Genomic DNA, 18899 nt, shown 5'->3' on the forward strand with positions numbered 1-18899 from the left:
GCAGGTTTTAGATGAGCCACAGGTACAAAACACTGGAATGAAATGGCTTCATTACCTCCTCCTGGTGTAGATCAGTTCTCCAGAGCCTTAATGACCTAATTATTCTATTCAGGTGTGGTGCAGCAGAGGCACATCTAAACGTTGCAGGACTGCGGCCCTCAAAGACTGGAGTTTGAGACCCCGGGACTAGAGGAATGTTAGAAATCTATCTAAAGAGCTGCTGCAGCTGCCAGGGTTCAGAGGTAGCTGTTTGCTCTTCACAGCAACCAAGATTGAACTTTTCTTGTTTTTTTTCCAGTGATAGCGGCCACTGCATTCAGTGTGATTTGCACGAGGAAAGTGAAAACGAACCAAAGCAGAGCAGTAATAATTAAAGAACAAACATTTGTTATTTTAGACCCAGAATACATCTAGCTGCTTCATGCAGGGTACATTTTGTTCCCTGTAAGGACTCAGCTAAATGTAAATGTGCTAATGTCATGCATTTAACAGTAGCCACTTTATATTAAAATCATAATCCTGTAGAATAGACTGCATGCATAAAATTCCATTTAATTTAGGGATTCTTGGCTGCAGTTTTCGCACCAGGACAGAATCTGGAGGACGTTTATAATTCACAAAAAATAAATCTTTGCCGCCTTTATTTTTGAAAACCTAGTTAGAATAAATTGACTTTGTCACTTTCTTATAATAAGCAAGGATGTATATTTCTCTTTATAATCAACATAACATCAGCTGAATAGACTGATAAGCGCTTTAGATGTCATGTGAGTTCGTGACGGGTGAACACTAGCAGACTGCAAACAGTTTTTGGGGATTGAGAACAATTGAGCCCTGTAACGTAGGTCCACAGGTGAGCCAGCTAAATGCTATGATATGAGGCTCTAACAAACTGTGTGCACAGAAACCAGCAGCAGTCGTCATTCCTAACTTCAGGTTAAGATCCGGATCGTTCCAGAAACGACAACAGCTCTCAGCCATGTTGGGATCGCCCACATATCTCATGGAGTTGATCATTCAACCAATGTGGAACGCACAGAAATAAACAAAAAACAGCTCATGTGGTTGGATCCAGTATTTCTTGGTATGTTGCAACAAATAACTTAGACCTTAGTGTTTTTAGTCCTGTTGCATACACATCTATCGATAGGAACTGGTTTCTCAAACATTACGGTGGACTGAGAGATTTTATCAGGAGTCGTCCGTTCTCCAGTGAGGACGTAGAAAGACAACAAGCAACCCTGGGAATGAGAGTTTGATGAAGGCTGCAGAGGAGGCGGGCAGCTGAAGCAAACGGAGCCGCCGAGTCCCAATAGGACGTGATCAATGTCAGCAGCCGAGCTCTGCTTTGAAGTATCCTCATTAAGGAGGGTTTGGTTTTTCCTTCCATCAAAGAGATCTGAAGAGAGAGAAATCTCCCTTAGAGTCTGAAGGATGGTCGGTTACGAGAATAAAAGAAATGCGGTTCCCAGGAGTCACGGGAAACAATCTGTTTCAAAACTATTATATATTTCAAATGAATGCAGGATAACCGGCTGGTTTGCGCAGTGATTTATCAGTTCTGATTGTTCCCCAGAGCGGACAGACTTGTGAATCTTAATTTGTTCCTGGTGCAGGTGAAGTGGTGACCAGCTGAGCCAGGAGCAGAGCTACAGGGTTTAAAAATGTTTCTTCAGGCTCAGGTTAACGGTCGAATCTGAGCAACAGGAAACTCCTCAGTTTCCTTCCTGAGTCTTAGGATCTCTCACAACATGGTCCAATGGTGCTCTCCAGAGACATCTGAGATGAGTGGCGGATGAGTGGCGCCATAGTCGGGTCCACCATGGAGGAGGTAGGGAACAACTTGTACCAGCCAATCACCATGGTGCTCAGGTCGAGCTCCTCCAATAGGATTCGAGCTACGCCCATGAAGCTTTTGCGGTCCATTCGTCCATAGTTTCCCCAAACAATGACCTGAAGGAGAGGTGAGAAACAAATGGGGATAAAAAGGCTGATTGTTATCAATCTGTTAACTTTTTGTTTTGTTTTACATAGGATGTGACTAGCACAGCTGGAGACATCCAGCAGTGTTTTTGAAAAATTAGATCAACAAAAAGTCTTGGAATATTTCAGTTGTGTACAAGTGTTATTAGGGATGCACAATATATTGGCACCAACATCGGTATCAGTTGATATTTGTGATTTTTTAACATATTGGTCTGATAAATAATCCTGGAATGATGTGAACAAAAATATTTAGATTGATCTGTTTCTGCCTCTGGTTCTACGTGACGTATGTGGAGCTGGAAGTCAGCCAGTATTTTCCCATTTTAATTCAATGATCGTTTCAAAAGAAGCAAATTTCATTAGAAAAGTCTTGGATAGTTTCACATTGGACACATTTGGTTTTATTAGAGCTCTAAAGTATCTCTGATAAATTAATCTTGTCACCACAAGGACGTTAACAAAACTGCAGGATGGGGCATCATGTCTCTTTCACAGTTATTAATGCTTAAATTCAGACTGAAACTTCATTTTTATTAAAACTGATGCACTTTAGACTAATAAATCCTTACAGATCATTATTTATGGTTCATGGAAATACATAGTAAATAAAGTGCATTTATCTTTTACTAATACTCTCGTTTTACTTTGCACTTTGAAACAAAACAAAAAGCTGCAGATCAGTAAAAGCAACAAGTCATTTCACGTTGTGGACGAGATTTTGGAACCAAACTCACAACTTGGTGTCAAATTTAAATCCAAACACAGTAGATACTGTAGATGTATGCAGGTGTTTAAGCACAATCCAGAGCATTTCTTTTTGTAATACTAGGCAGGCTGTTTATTTGTGCATTGGGTGTCCTCTGTCCCCTGACATCCTGATAACATCGGGGCTCAACTCAGACAGCCGCAGTTCTTCTCAGGCGGTGGACAAAATAATCAATATCCATCAGCGCATACGTCGCCTCATGTGGAGGTCCTGTGTCTCCCTGCATCACAGAAAACCAAACGTCTGCGAATGATTTCCACTGAGACTCTGAGTCCAGAACTGTAAGAAATGATTCTCTTGTTCCTAACCCTTGGTTTCTATTCTCTTATTTCAACCACAGCAATTTTCTGCAGTTTAAGGAAAACACTTGTGGTAAAAAATGTTACATTTTTATCAAGTGTCTCAGTTCCTCCTGGAATTACTTTCAGTTAACAAATCTATGAGAAAACATTCTAAACTTTCAAAAAGGGCTCACTAAATGTAAAAATTACAGCACGCTTGTTTGTTACGCAATGTGTTTTATCCGAACTGACGAATCAAACTGGCGCTGTCACAGAGGCAATTAAAGCAGCTTTTTAAATGGATTTTCCGTGTAGTCTTAAGCAGCTCTGCGATTTGCTAAATTGGGAAATGACAAATTGAAAAGTGCTGCTGATTTCAGCGATTTTCATTATCAAGTGTGAATGAGTTTGATGAAACTCGGAGGACAGCAGCACAGACAGCAGATAATTAAGAGGGAGGCGTTTAGCGGCTAATTAGCCGGTGACAGGAGCAGAAGAGCAGCTGGAGGCAGAGCTGCAGGCCTCTCCACCAACACATCACTGGTTCCCTCGGCTTCTTACTGAGCAAGCCTGACACAAACACTCAGGGTGAAACCGTGTTCACGTGGGGCATGCACTGAGCTAGCATGAAGACATTATGAAACATGAAGTGGAGCATGGAAACACGAAAAAAAGAACATTACTAAAACGTAATGCCAAAGTCTGAAAAAGGAATAATGCAGATAAAAAAATGCTAACAAAAGTATGAATCATGCATTTTGGATTTTTGCTAAAAATGAAGAAAATAACATTGAACTCAAGTTCAGTTGTAAACAAGATTTGGTCATTGTCAGAGTTTCCATGTTTTCATTTAAGATATTTTGAATTCTCTGTTTTTGTTCCTCTCTGTTGGTTCTTACCTGCACCACTTTCCCCTGTGGGCTTTCAGAAAAGACCAGGACCTGATTGTAGAGAGGATCCAGAGACTTCCTCACTGCTTTGGTCTTCTTCTTGGCCACACAGACTCCGTTCTCCAGGAGGTAAACTTTGATGTACGCCGCTGGAATATAAGGAAAGAGAAATTTGAGCAACAAATCTGTCTCTTTTTTTTCAGGAGATAATTCACAGACCGACTTCTTGTTCACCTTAAGGAAGTTCTGAAAAACATTTGGCAACTCAGAAAAGGGAAGAACAAACCCAGCTGTCTGTGGTTTGGGGGAAACTGTGGCATAGAATGAGTTACTCATAAATATCTTTTATTATTCTCCTGAATTATAAAGGGCATTTTTCAGCAGAAGAAAACAAATCAGGCTAATTCTGAGAAATTGTCAAAATGTTACAAAGATAAGACACACGAGGAATGCTACTAAAAAATATCATGTTATGTTTAAAAGCTGATGAGGCAAAATCTGTTGTAGCATCATAAAATCAGAATTATGTTTGTTATTTTAAGTTGTGCAAACACTTTACTGTGAATACAAATAAAACTTTCCACTTGTTAAATAACTAAATTATAATGACAATAAACTATTCAAGGTTTAATGGATAGGAAAGTTGGAGAGATGATGCATCAGTTGATTTGATTATTAAATAAATCAATGTTTAATCAAATATTAAACATGATGAAAGGACCAACAAAAAACTGATTTTTTTCATTTAAATTAAATTACTAATGCGTATTCCATTTAAAAATGTCCAGCCACTAAATACATTCTGATTTCATACTTTTTGTCTTTTGAAAAAGATTTAGTTCAACACAAATATTACAGCTTTCCTTGAAGCATAATGACAAGTAAACTAACTTTAAATATGACTCAAAGTGATCAGCAGCAGAAAGTTTTGAGCCCAAGCTGTAAAATCTCCTGGGTGAAAAACCTCTGTGAGTCATTCTGTTCCTGTTTTGTGCATTTAGCTTTCTCTGCTCTGTGTGCAAACTCCCAAAACTATGAAAAATAGTTTCCCCCTTTTAGCCTACCCTGCAGGCTGCTCTGTGTGCAGCTGCTGTGTGCTGCCTTTTGATTTATTTGTGCAGAATCGTCCTTGTCCTCAATATGGCAGAAATAAAAGTCAAGCATCTTGTTTATTGGAAACATCCTCAGTCTGGTGTGTGATGGCTCCCATGTAATCCTGGGAAAAGCAGCTTTTATTTGTTTGATCCAGTGGCCATGCTAACGTTACCTGGAGGTGCCTTTGAGCCTGGTTTCATGGTGAGTCCTCTCGCTTGAACAACTTCTACTTCCAGACCCCCGTTTCTCTCCGTCAGGCCGATTTCTACATCGCCTGCATGAATAATAACAGAAGTTCATTATTCGAAGGCGATGCTCAGAAGATTAATACGTTTAAGATTTCATGACTCATCAAGCTAACGTAATGAAAGTGTTTGAGGCTCTGGAACAAACCTCCAGAAAACAGAGTTATTTTACATCAAGACTAAAAGCTTGTGTAGAGTTACTTTTGAACCATAATAAATGAACATTGACCAATAATGTCTGATGAGTTTGATTGTAGTGATGACTCATCCAAATGTAATGTTTGTTCAGTTGTGCCTGTATAGTGTTTTCTTTATAAATGTGTGATTTTGTGTTTTTATTTGTAAAACACCTTGAAACGCCTTGCTGCCAAAATGTGCTATACAAATAAACTTGATTGATTGATTGATTTACTGATTAACTGATTAATTATTAGGGCTTGGAACCCGTTTATAACCACTTGCAATTCAAACATTTGATTTGAATTTCTGACATGAAACAAGAAAAATACAGAAACTTTAGCTGTTCTTCAATCAGACTTAACTTAATTTGGTTCTGTTAATGAAAGTTTCTTTACTTCCAATTCAACATTACAGCTTTTTTTGATTTGTGATAAAATTATCATTCCATCCATAATGAATATTTGTGGCAAAACGGCTCAAAAGGACAAATATTTCTTTGTAAATGACTGAGCGCAGATCATCTCCCAGTTATTTTAAGTCCTCTGACATTATATAATGCTGAACTGGACAGAAGGTTGGGAGTGGAACCGGTCCAGTGAGTGTAACTGTTGTTGGTCCAAGGACGCCGTCTGACTGCCAGCGAGGAAGCTGACCCACTTACAGTAAAACACTGCTGCTGAGGACAGTCTGCGTGAAATGCACCCGCTGCAGACTACCAGCAAATAAATAACTATACTGCAGCTCAGATTTATGAGAGAACTCTGAGCCACAGCAAAATGATTTCAGCAACCACTAAATATGTTTTTATTAGAAAATAAGGCTTAGCGTTTTAATTTCCAGGAGATAAAGCCGTTTACCTTCAATTCATCCTGATGGCCTCACAGCACACAGCATTATTTCTGACTTTATGATTTATCACTTCTAATTCATTCCAAACTCCAAGCTGAGAGATTAAAAATACAGCAAACATAAAAAGTCTGCACACTCCCTGTTAAAATGCTACGTCTTTGTGATTCAAATAAAAATTAAACTCAGCATGCAAAATATCGGGTTAATTTTTGTCATGTGTAGTTTTGTCAAGGTAGATGAAGTCATGAAGAGTTTTAATGCAAAACCTTCAAGTTTCTGCTAGAAAACTAGAGATGAAGAAGGATTTCAGTTTTCAACACAGAATAATCTGAATTCTGAGCTAAATTTGACACAAATCACCTGAAATTCACTGAAATCGACTGGAGAGATCTGTGACACCATGTGGAAGATGTGGAGAACATTGGTGAGGCAAAGTGAGCAAATACAATCCAACATTTTTATTTATGTTAATATCCACAAATATGCAGGATGTGTGACATCAAACAATCAAGTGATTTATCAGTCTAATTCTTCTCTTGACAGGTTTCTTTCTGATATGGAATAACATTTTTGAATCATGATTTGGAAAGTAGCATTGAAGTTTTCTCACCCATGGATGTCATTGCAAGCGTCTGTCTCCCAACAAACTGGGCCGGTCCCATCCCATCCAGGAAGTCGCTGAACTGGGCGTCGGATGCAAGACACATCCCACTGTAGTTAAGACTGAGGGGAGAGCAGAAAGGACCGGGATTAAAACTTCATTCGGTGATTGTGGTTTAAGTAATAACAGAGAAGTGAAATAAAATGCAAAAAATGGGAACCAGAATGTTGGCAAAGACGTGGAAGAAGAAAAAAGATGCAAAAACTAGAGAACAAAGGTGAAATGAAAGAGTAAAAAAAAGAAATAACCATTTATCACACATGGTTCAACACAGATTAAACTCCAAAAACAAACTCAGACATTTGGTAGTCACTACATAAGTAGTGATGAACTTATGTGACCCTATTTTATCTGAGTATTCAGAAGAATCAGATCAGAGTGCTTTGGTGGCAGACTGCCAGGACTATAAACATGTGTGTGTGTGTGTGTGTGTGTGTGTGTTCTGTGGTCAGTAGACCACAGCAAATCTCTTGCTCATCTTTTATGTGAAGACTACAGAGTGTAGAAGTAGAACAAAGGAAAACACTGAAGCAAAACATCCAGCATGAAATGTTGAGTCAAGGACAGAATCTGGATTTTCTCTTCCTGTTTCTTAATCCATAAATGATGAAATGTAAAAAAAATAAATAAACGACATGCAGTGCAGTGACTGTAGTGTCGTCTCATTTCATAGATATTGTGTGTCATGGATGACAGCTTGGAACAGTAAATACAAAATACCAGTAAGGCAAATGTTACAAAGCATAGCAACAAAAACAAGTCATAAAATTTTAATCTCTATTTCAGTTACTGCAGTGCCATTACATTACAGTTTAGATCAAAACTAATTAACATCAATAATAAACTTTATATAACTACAAAAAGCCACAGAAGAACAAGTTGAGGAAATGCTGAAAGATGTTTCATACAGGTAATACAAAATGCTCCATTAGCTCCAGATTTTTATTGTTTATGAATACGGTACTAAAGGTTATTGTGCACACATTCCTTAAGATATGGACTGAAACTCTGATAACTGTAAGCTTTTTGAAAATATTCATTGTGTTTCTGCAGCAGCTGTGCCAGAGTGGCATGTTTGTGGTTGTTTTTTTAACTGGTTTGCATTTTAGCTAAACTCCTTCAATGTATATTTACTGGAGACACACAATAGGCCGATCTCTGTGGATATCATTATCCGACCCCATGCAGAGGCACCATTAATCAGAACTATGTCCAAAGATGTGGATCAGTTTTGCTCCTGTGAGTTTGTCATTGTGACAGCCAACTGGCCTTTTGACCAAATGCTCTCAGATGGAGAGAGATCAAACAGGAACAAACTTAATGTTCACTTTATTTATCTTCCTCTCACCTTGTCCCGTCTCATCAGTCTAATTTTTGTGGAACTCTGTTTATCTTTATAAATCTTCCTTTTATACCATGTTTTCTTCTATAACTATCCCTAAAGCAAATCTTTTACATTGAACACAAAATGGCAGCTAATAATCAGCCCAGAGGAATTTTATATGCACCTTTGAAACATCAAATCATTATGAATAGTTGTGATAATCACGAATCCTCTCTTTAAAATTGTAAAGTGTCTGTGGGTTGTTATTCAACCTTAACAGAATTTAATAGATCCATGATGCAGTTTAAAACTTGACATGGGCAGATTTGAAAAAGCTGAAATATCTTTTCTGGAGCCCTGAAAAAATGGTTTGGCATGCAATAAGTCAGGCAGCACTGGTCGACTGGGAATTACAGGGTGATAAAATCCTGAGCTTCAGATTATTACGTGTGTGTGTGGAGCACATCTGGGGATTACGCTGCTGTTTCACACAATCTGGTGTTCAATGCAAAGCTCATGCCGTAAACAAACAGCAAACCCTAAAAACGGCCTTTCAGACCTTATGGGACTCACTGCTGCTGGTCGGTTCTTCAAGAGAGCGCAACTCAAAATGGACGAGATTAACGAGACTTTCTCTGTTCTGGTCAGTTTACTACACTCTTTATTCTGATTTCCTTAATGTCAACCGACTTATTATTATTGTTCATTTAGCTACAACTACAAATAAAGACATTTTAAAAAAGTATTTTAAAAATCCAGTTCAGTTTTTTTCTGTGTTATAATTCATTTTTTGGCCCCTTTTCTCCCAGCTGCACTCTGTGTGTAATCAACCACCTACATCTTGTCAGTAATCAAACTCCTCAGTATTTAAAAGTCTGGATTTTGGCAACTCCATTTCCAACTTTATTGCTCTTCCACTATGTGCAAAAACACAATTTCACAATTGTGATGTTTCCATTAAATAAAAATGCGTTTACAATCCCATGTGAATAAGTTTGTTTATGAGATAAATCATTTAAAAACTTGCCACGCCATCATCCTGTCGTCTTCTTCGTCTTTTGTCGGTAGTAACATCTGGTTGTTGATCACATGTAAAAAATAAAGTATTTCCACTGGAGTTTTGTGAATTACACTAATTTTGATATGGCAGAATAAACACCTTATCTTAGAACAAAAACATTTGTAGAAAAACTTGAACCAGATTTATTTTTGTAATCATGATGAATGGAAATGCAGCTAGCGTTTGGTCCTGGATTCTTATCTTAATCAGTTTCTGGACCTGCTTTCCTGTGGTTTTCCTCCCTATAAATTAACTTCTTTATTCTTTATTAAAAATATTCAGTTTTCCTTCAGTCTGTTCTGAATTGGGTCGTTTGTCAACCAAAACATTAGAGGTTTCCAGACTTTTATTTTAAAATATTCTGGTGTATTAAAACGTTCATTATGCCATATTCTCTAATTATGTTCCTTTTGTTAGAGAAACAGGCCATCAGCATCATAGGTCCTCCACCATACCTATTCATGAGCTGCTTTTGTTTTGTAGGCCAGATCCGCCTGGAGCTCAGTCAGTTTCCACCTTTTAGTTTTAGCTTCATCGCCGCCATCAGCAGCACACACACTAAAATACCCCAATCATTAATCAATAAGCCCATAAATGTGATTGGATGGTGTCAGCTGACAAAGTGCTTATTCATTGCAGGATGTGTCCATGCACAGAGCTTTCCAATCAGCGCACTGAGCCAAACGTCTGACAGAAACAGCAGCGCCTTACTGCGGATGATTTAAACAATTCATCTTCATAACGCTGGCAGCATGCTCAGATATGAATCACTTATTTTATACATAAAGTTCTTTTTTATTACAGCTGGTACCTTTAGCTTTATTTTTTAAAAGTTTTTTTTCTATTGAAAAATGACAATGGGATCAAAATCAACCTGTAGATTTTGCACAAATCGGTATTCACTAAAATGTAATTTAATTTCATTAGTCATAAGTTGTTCCTCAATGTTGTTCTAGCGTTTTGTTGGTTTGGAGTTTTATTTTACTTATTAATAAACTAAAAAACTTCTAAATTTTAAAAGGTTTTTATTAGGAAAGTATATAAATTTGTACAGTATTGAGTTACACATTCTGTTATTTGTGGGGTTTTTTTATTCTTTTAGTTTTACTGAACTTTCCTGTCCATTGGTCTGCATTTAATATTATCTTTGAGATGCTTCATCACTGAACCTGGATGGTCTCCCGTTGTGATTCTCTTTAGAGGTACTCGTTAACACCAGAAGGTGATGTTTACCATACCTGCCACTCTTGTGCATAAAAGTGTTTTTCAGTATAAAGTGTTATGAGTTTATTAAAATCATTTGTAAGGACCCAATCAGTGTCTGATTCCAAGGCACAACCCAAACTAAACTTATTTCTTTAATCATCCATAAAGATTTCTGCTTAGGGGGGAAAAGTTATGACAATTCCAAGAGTCCCTGACCAACAGGGGGCCCTCCACAATTTTTAATTTTTTGTTCATAGAAATTTTTAAAAAATGGGGCCCTGTCAATTACAAAATTAATTCTATTGTGTTTTCTAAAATTGTTTTTAGCAGTAAAAATGAAATGTTGCTCCCAGACCAAACAGCAGACATTTGTCCTGAACCTCCTGGATCTGCAGGAAATGATTCGTTCCTGCTTGGAGCTTAACGGTGACGAAGTTCAGCAGCAGTCAGTAGAAAACAAGAACGACTGTGGCTGTTACTATGCTGCTAAGAAAAATAATAAAGTCAAGTTTTCAAAAAATAGAGAGACAAAAGGGTAAAAGTGTCAATTTATAACCCAGATTTTCTCCGAGAGGTGGGTAGACTGTGTGAGATTATCAACCATTTAGCATAGTTAGCTTAGCTACAGACTGTTTGCCTCCATTTCACTAACATTTAATGAATTAAGGAAAGAAATTACCCAGATATTCATATATTTAACTTGTCCCTGTATCTTTTACCACTTAACAACAGGTGAGTCAGTCAGTCAGCAGCTCTAGTCCCTCCTGACCCGTCCTCTCTCCTCTTCTAAAGAAATTAAAGCTGCAGAATGTAACTTTTATAAAAAATATTTTTTACATATTTTGTGACAATATGTATGAGAGATAATCTGAAAAATCTATTTCCTCTGCTTTCTCAAAGTGCTGGAAACAACCAGTGGCAGGAGAGTTTTAGTGCTGTCAATCACAATCTCATGTGGTGCTGCTCATCCTTCCTCCCCCTGCAATGCTGCAGCTAGCATAGCCTAGTTAGCATAGCTACCAGTGACGACAGATAAATGCTTTTCCTGTAATATGTTGTTTCTCCACCATTAGCACATTTAGCAGTGAGTGAATGAAATTGATTGACAGCACTAAGACCCTCCTCCTGGTTCTGATTGGTTGTTTTGGCCAGAATGTTGCATTACGTTAGCTAGCAATAGTAGTTCAGGGACGAGGTGAAGGAGATTGATTGTTTTCACAGATTATCTCATAACAAACTGTCACAACATGGTGACAACTTTAACAAATATGGAAAAACATATTTTTTATTAAAGTTCTATACTGCAGCTTGAAGAAAATGCAACTACACAGCATTTTTTGAGAAGTCTGAATTGCTTCATGTACATTTTGCATGTTGCTTTGGACTGTTGCTTGTTGGGAGAGACATTTCAGTATCTAAAACTAATAGAAAAAACTTAAGCAACTTTCTTGCTTACTGTATGCGAACTGTTGGATGTGAAATTCATGAGCAGTAAATATTGTGTTAGTTATCAGTATTGGACCAAAGAAAGCAAAGCAGTTGCAAGCCTTTAAAATTGTGATGCTTTTGATGGATCAGATAGACTCAAAAAATTGTAACAGCAGCTGCGTGGGGAGGAGGGGGGCAATTAAATTTTTTGTCATGGGACCCAAGATTTCTGGCAGCGCCCCTGGTCTGAATGCCTATGTGCCTCCAGAGGACGCGCTCGCATACAGCAGGCTGACAGAGAAGATGGTTAATAATAATCCACAGGCTGTGCTGGGTCACATTTCCTGACCTGACTGAGTTAGCTGTAAGTACCACCATCATGACCTGCTGCAGCACTAACAGTTTGCTCTGCCACTTTTCTGTGGGGTCAATTATAAAAATGTAAATAAATAAAAGTGAAGTGTGGCCATTCTTGCACATTTCTACATTTCTATCAACTTTTTTCAGTAATTTCTTAAAGGGAAAATGAAAGTATATTTTTTTATAAATCTCTATTTTTGTTCCTATCTCCATTTATAGATGATACTACATTACAGTAACAGTAACGTTCTGCTCCTTTAATAAAGCTCTGCGGTCATTTAGGATATGATATGAAGGGAGATTTTGCAAGATGACCATAAAAACTTGAATATGAGGAATAGTTTACACAGCTTGAGTCAAACAGGCTTAGATTGATTACTCAGATTTAGTTTTGCTCCTCTCTACGCCTCGACTGTCTCCTTGTTGTTCTGTTTCAAATTGTTTGCATGATGTGAAATGACATTTTTCTAATTATGGTCAGTTTGATGTGGTATTTATACAAAACAATCATTCTGTTTTTCTCCACATCCAGACCTTTGATGAACAGAGGAACTTGGTGACGACGCTCCAAAATAAACACATTAGGATTTTCATATCATCACTGCATTTTTCTTTCATTGTGCAGCGCAAACCTTGCAATTTTATGCATCGCCTCTTCTGTAAATTTGTGTAAAGTAATGTGGATTCAGACCGACTTCCAGTCTCTCTACTGCTGCTTCCCAGCAGCCCATGTTTCTGTTGACACCCTGACGCTCACATCAGCCAGTCTGTCTGCCTCGTTATGTAACTGTTGAAACTGGAGCTGGTATCCAGGTTGGCAGAGCTCTGCATGTGTCCACGTGTTTGTATGTGTAGTAGTACTACTGTATGCTGTTGTTACTCATCTTCCTCAGATGGATGATAGGAACCAACATACACAACACTTGGAAACCAGGTCTGACCTTTAAGAAACAAAATAATTCTCTAATTGTTTCTGTGAAGACTGTGGTCACCCTGTGGTCACGGCTCCAAGAAGAAGCTGCAGCTTTTTTATTTATTTCAGGTGAACTCAAGAGATAAACTGGTTGCAATCTAATTATGAAATGAACAACCACAATAAAAATTGTAACCTCTCTGCGCCTTTTTAAGCAGGATGGATACGTTTATTATAATGAGCAACTTTCTGTGACATTGTCACAGCAATAAATTATAAAATCAGCACTCCAGTTATCTTTATTGAAAAGTAAAATAAAATTTACATTTTATTAAAATGTAAATTTTATTTTACTGCCAATATTTAGATTAGTCTGTAATCGCGTTCTCTTGCAGAATAAACTCTGTAACTCAGCTCCTCCTTTAGATTCAAATCTAGACTTTAAACAATAAGTAGAATTACAGAGAAATTTTTTAAACCATGTTTTCCAAATATTGACTTTGATTTTTTGTTCTAATAGTTTGTTCTAACAAAATAGTTTCAGTACCAGATTTGACAAAGACGGAGAACTTTGTCAAAAACACTTAAATCTATTTGGAAATGTTAATATCTAGAATCAGCAGTTTTAAAAAAAAAGGATTTTAAAAGACATTTAGTGTTGCAGCAGTTTTCCCTTTTGGCCAGGCAGCCTGTGGTTACTCACTTCCCCTCGGAGCCGTAGCTGTTCATGCTGTCCTCTATGGATTCGTGGCTGGCCTGGCGGACGGTCCGACTCGGCATCTCCACCGCCAAACCCGTCTCCGTGCTCCTCTGGATGGCTCCCTTCAACTTCCTGCCATCTGTGTCCACTGCAGGAAACCAGACACAGATGATCCTGAATTAACTTCACATTTAAACTCAGAGTTTGGAGATTGTAGGAGAAAACGCTGCATTCGCTGAAAAACACAAAATCTTACCTAGTATTTTGGTCTATAGATGAAAAAGAACTTGTTCAGTCTGCAGATTATTTCACTCATAACGCTGGGAAAATATCTTGTCATAAGTTAAATAATCTGCTAGTGGAACTAAAACTTTCTCATCAGTACGAAGGAATTATTGACTTAAAACAAGCTCCAGCTAGTTTTGTTTCTCTTCAAATGAACTAAGATATTTGCAGTAGAAACTAGACCAAAATTACTTGCTAAGATTTTGTAGTTTTGCAGTGTTGAGGATTTATTTTCCTGCATCTGCTGTTCAGTTTCAGCTGTTTGTGTGTTTATTCTGCTGTGACCTGATCTGAAAGAAAGATGAGAAGTGACTTTAACAGGAGAAAGGACGAAGGGATTCAGTCCCTCTTTAGATCAGGAAAGTACATCTTGTTGCAAAGTAGAGCACAAAATCAATGAGCGGCTGATATTACTGGCCAGTTCTCTGACCGAAAGGAAATTTCCAGATCAAAAGGTTAAGAAGTTCTCAACATGATGGTAGCATCTTTTTAGTAATAAAGGTGAGGAAACCCGACGTTAGGCTGGGTTTAAAAAAAATTCAAGAGACACCAAACAAATCTCAAAGAATGATTTAAGAAGTTTGAAGTCAAGCGGAAGAAGATGGATGGATGGATGGATGGATGGATGGATGGAAGTCAACTTCACTCGGTGCTTCAGCGAGAATGAAGCGCCGAGTTAGGAAGTTACTTCTGCAATTATTAAAGAGTGACCTAGAATGGAGCTATTTCTATCACGTTCTTGTGGGACGGCACTTTGGTAGATTTGGGTTACTGCTTCAGCTCTCCGGCTGGTTCTGTATCATCAGTTAAACTCAGAGACCAGAGTTAGACAAACATTACTGGGTAAAGTCAGTTACATGAGTCTCAAAGAGTAACTGCCCTTTCTATTCTGTTAGATGACAGAAAAACACAGATTTTCATCAGAATGTTGTGATTTTCTGGGTTTTTATCTTTTCCAAATGCGATGTTCTTCCTGTTTGCCCTGGTGAATAACAGATACTGTGATTTATCCCACCAAAATTAAACCCTGAACATTGATTTTTAATATTTATTAAGCTGTTGAACACAAACACATTCTGTGAATACTGATGAAGAAAGTCACTGACTAAGGCCTCTAATTTCAACTGCTGTAGCTGAAATTTAACAGCAGATTTATTTTTACATTAATAGGAAAGGAAAATAAATAAATTCAAGAAGCCCAGATGGTTTCTATTCACCGATGAATCAGACCTTCAGGATTTAAGGCCAGTTTGAAAAGATTTAGTCAGAGTTTGATAGTAACTAGTTACATTTACTCGAGTAAAAAATATACTTTTAGGAGTGTTTTCACTAGCCTGTGCTTTTTACTTTTACTTGAGTAATTTTATTATAAAGTATCTCTACTCTTACTTGAGTAAGATTTCTGTATTTTCTACCCACTGAATGAAAAACAAACATGTTTTAAGGTTCACCACACACACCTGCAGTTTTTGTTAAAGTTTCCTAAATTTTGCACTGAAAAAAAATTATTTAAAAAAAAATGTTTCTTGTGTTATTTCTTGTGACTTATATGAATTATTGTGATTTTTGTCCTTAAAATAGCAACATTTCCATTTAACTTTATATTTTTGTCTGTCTGATGATGTAATTTTTAAATATTAATTTGATCAGTCACTCAGTGACTCAGTAGATTTTTTACCAAGTAGACTTGAATAATGTCTTGGCTACTTTTTACTTTTATTTGAGTAAAAATATGTTGGAGCGTCGCTACTTTTTAGTAAATGTTTTTGGCTACTCTGGATTTTAACCCTGAGCATTGAAACTACTTTTACCAATGAATGGTTTAAACAACGGGTCACTTTATTCTCTCTCCATGTATTTCACTTCATTCAAACCTAAAACCTGCCGTCTGCGCAGACCTTCACTCACTCTTCTGACTGACTGCTAACTGCTCTGGGGCGGCTTGCAAAAGTATTTGTGATATATTTTTTAAAAATATTTTGTGACATTACAACCACAACACTTAATGTAATTTAATGGCATTTTCTCATACAAATTTGGGCAAATTTTGAACAATACCATCCATGTTTCTCAAAGATTCTAACAAAGAAATCACCAAATTGTGGCAGGTGTTCGTCAACACTTTGTAGGCTCAGCTGGACGTCTGTTAAATTATGTCTCCACCAGCTTTTCACACCCACTGACATCATTTTTTGCCAACTACTCTTTGCAAAATTGTTCAGTCGCATTTGTCACATGAATTTCATAAAGCAAATTAGTGTGGTATAAGTCTTATTACGGGTTGATAGCAGCAGCTTTTGAGCAACTGGTTCAGGATACTGATAGGACATTACCGCTGTTCACCTTAATCCAAATCAGCATCCGTTAGCAGAATCAGAGCGAAAGGCAATCTTACCAGGCAATCAGGATAAATGATTAGTGCTTAAAGGGCTGACAGGTTTCTTATCTGTAACATTTGTGGGCTGATTCTGTTTGTCTGTGACTCTAAATGAGACCCGCAAAGCTTTAACTACGCCGCTGTCCGCCTGCCAGCATTTTTATGCTTTTTTGTTGCAGAGCTACAGACTGGCTTTGCTCATACAGTCACAAAACACGTTTGTTAATTCAAGAAGTCAGAAGTAATGAAGCTGAAAACACCATCTCTTCTCGCTTATAATAGAAAGCGAGAATCATAAACAATGAAAGGGAAGAATGTTTTATTTTCTTGTTGGACGATGAGGAATATTTGGGGAATATTGGGAATTTTTGGACTGGATGGGGATGGACATTGATCTTTTCTTTTCTCTTTTCTCTCTATAAACAAAAATAAAAATAACAAGCAATGAAGAAAAGATCTTTAGACATTTTGTTGCTTATGCTTTAGATCAGTTTGTCAAACAGGCTGAGAACCATTAACTTATTAAACAAACACTCACGGACCACCTCACTTGAAATTACTCCACAATAAAACAGTATGCTAACATATATTACCTTAAATTAAAATGTTAGTCTGTTGTTTTCTTTGTTCATCAATGAACACGTCTTTTGAGTTACTTACAGATTCTGATGTCAGACACATGGAAATGACTAAATACGTTGTTCTTTCCTACCAAGTGTTGTTGTGCTTATATTGGTAATTTAGAAGCACAATAAAATAAAAATGGACTTGAGTTGCTTTGCCAGAAACAAAACTCCTCTTCTGCACCACTACATTTAAAATTATCCAGGAATTTCTATCAATAGTATTTATTTATTTTTATTTAATTAATTGAATATAATCATTTTTAATTGAATAAAAACATAACAATAGTTATGAACAGAGCATTACGAGCAAGCAAAGTCATAAAAAACAAAGAACAGTTCTGACCAACTGTGACTGACGGTAAAGAGTCGTTCAAAGGAATCGAATCGTTCCTGAACGACGTCAAACTCTCAGCAGTGTAACTTCGCTTCCTTCCTGGCCTTGTTTTCTTTCCACCGGCATCATCAGTTTTTCTAGTGAGTGACCTGATTTAAAGACATTTATCCATCGTTAATTTAAAACACAATCCTTTGCTAAGCTAGCTGTGGCGTCGCACTTTAAGCTAACATCACTGCAAACATGCAGTACCCTGCGGACCACCAGGGGGCGCCCGCCGACCACAGTTTGAGAAAGACTGCCTTAGATGCTTATTATTTTTGCTAGGACAGTTTATCATCATCGTTATCTTTTGTAAAGTGGTTCAGCTGATGTTTACACTCATATTAAACAATTAGGCTGAAACAGAAGGATTTGCAGGCTTAAGGAGGCCAGATGTTGGCCAGTCTGCATCTGCTTGGAAAGCCAATCCACAGCACTTTCTGCCTGCTGTTGTGTTTTATTTGTCTCCAGATGTTCAGGGTCGTAAGTCTGGTGCAGTCTTATTGCAGCATAATGTTTTCTGTCCTCTTTGTCGCTCTGATTCCCCCAATCAGGTCAGTCCTGGGTTGTCCAAGCTCCCAGAATCTAGTAAAGGTTAAAAAGCGGTTGAGTCTCTGTGTATCTTTACAAGGCTGTGATTTCATAATTCCTTGTGTAATTCTCATCTAATGTGATTTTAGATTAATCACACTTTTTAAAAAGGTGAACACAATTTTCTCCATCCATCCATCCATCCATTGTCTGTTCACCCTTGTCCCTAATGGGGTCGGGAGGGTTGCTGGTGCCCATCTCCAGCTACGTTCCAGGCGGGAGGCGGGGTACGCCCTGGACAGGTCACCAGCCTGTCGCAGCACAATTTTCTCTAATACCCTAAATGTCAAATGTATTTACATATCAGCAAGCAGATTTCCACGAGTCTGATCCTCTCTGTGGCTGTAATAAAGGAAAGAAATTGAAACCGACTCCAATCTAAAACAGCCTCCTGCGTTTGCCGTGAATGTAGCTCACAGTGCACAATGTGGAGCACCCGCTGTGATGTAGCACAAAAAAATGTCTGAAGGTGACGCACAAACGTTGTGGTGAAGAAGCACCGAGCTGGGACTCATTAGTTTGTCTCCCAGCAGAGACATTAATGAAAGCAGAACGGATACTGAAATAGCTGCTCTCCATTCATTCCACTTATCTGGCCAAATTCACTGACTGACAGGAAGACTGCGAGACAAGGTGTGACCTACCTCGTCTCGCAAGGTAGGTCACACATCGTGGCCTAAATTGCCCAGACAGACTCTTC

General features: G+C 37.9%; 1 protein-coding gene across 1 annotated transcript in view; it reads right to left on the reverse strand.

Moving 5' to 3' along the window:
- Nucleotides 1-367: 367 nt before the first annotated feature.
- rims4 (regulating synaptic membrane exocytosis 4) overlaps nucleotides 368-18899 on the reverse strand; it is a 36515-nt gene continuing 17983 nt past the window's right edge. The window contains exons 2-6 of the mRNA XM_028003175.1: nucleotides 13948-14092; nucleotides 6903-7015; nucleotides 5191-5292; nucleotides 3933-4072; nucleotides 368-1953 (exon numbers count right to left, since the gene is read on the reverse strand). Of these exons, the coding sequence (XP_027858976.1) occupies nucleotides 1735-1953; nucleotides 3933-4072; nucleotides 5191-5292; nucleotides 6903-7015; nucleotides 13948-14092 (719 nt within the window). The 3' untranslated portion in view covers nucleotides 368-1734. The remainder of the gene's footprint in view (nucleotides 1954-3932; nucleotides 4073-5190; nucleotides 5293-6902; nucleotides 7016-13947; nucleotides 14093-18899) is intronic.

This window comes from Xiphophorus couchianus, chromosome 20, assembly GCF_001444195.1.
Source record: "Xiphophorus couchianus chromosome 20, X_couchianus-1.0, whole genome shotgun sequence".
NCBI lineage: Eukaryota > Metazoa > Chordata > Actinopteri > Cyprinodontiformes > Poeciliidae > Xiphophorus > Xiphophorus couchianus.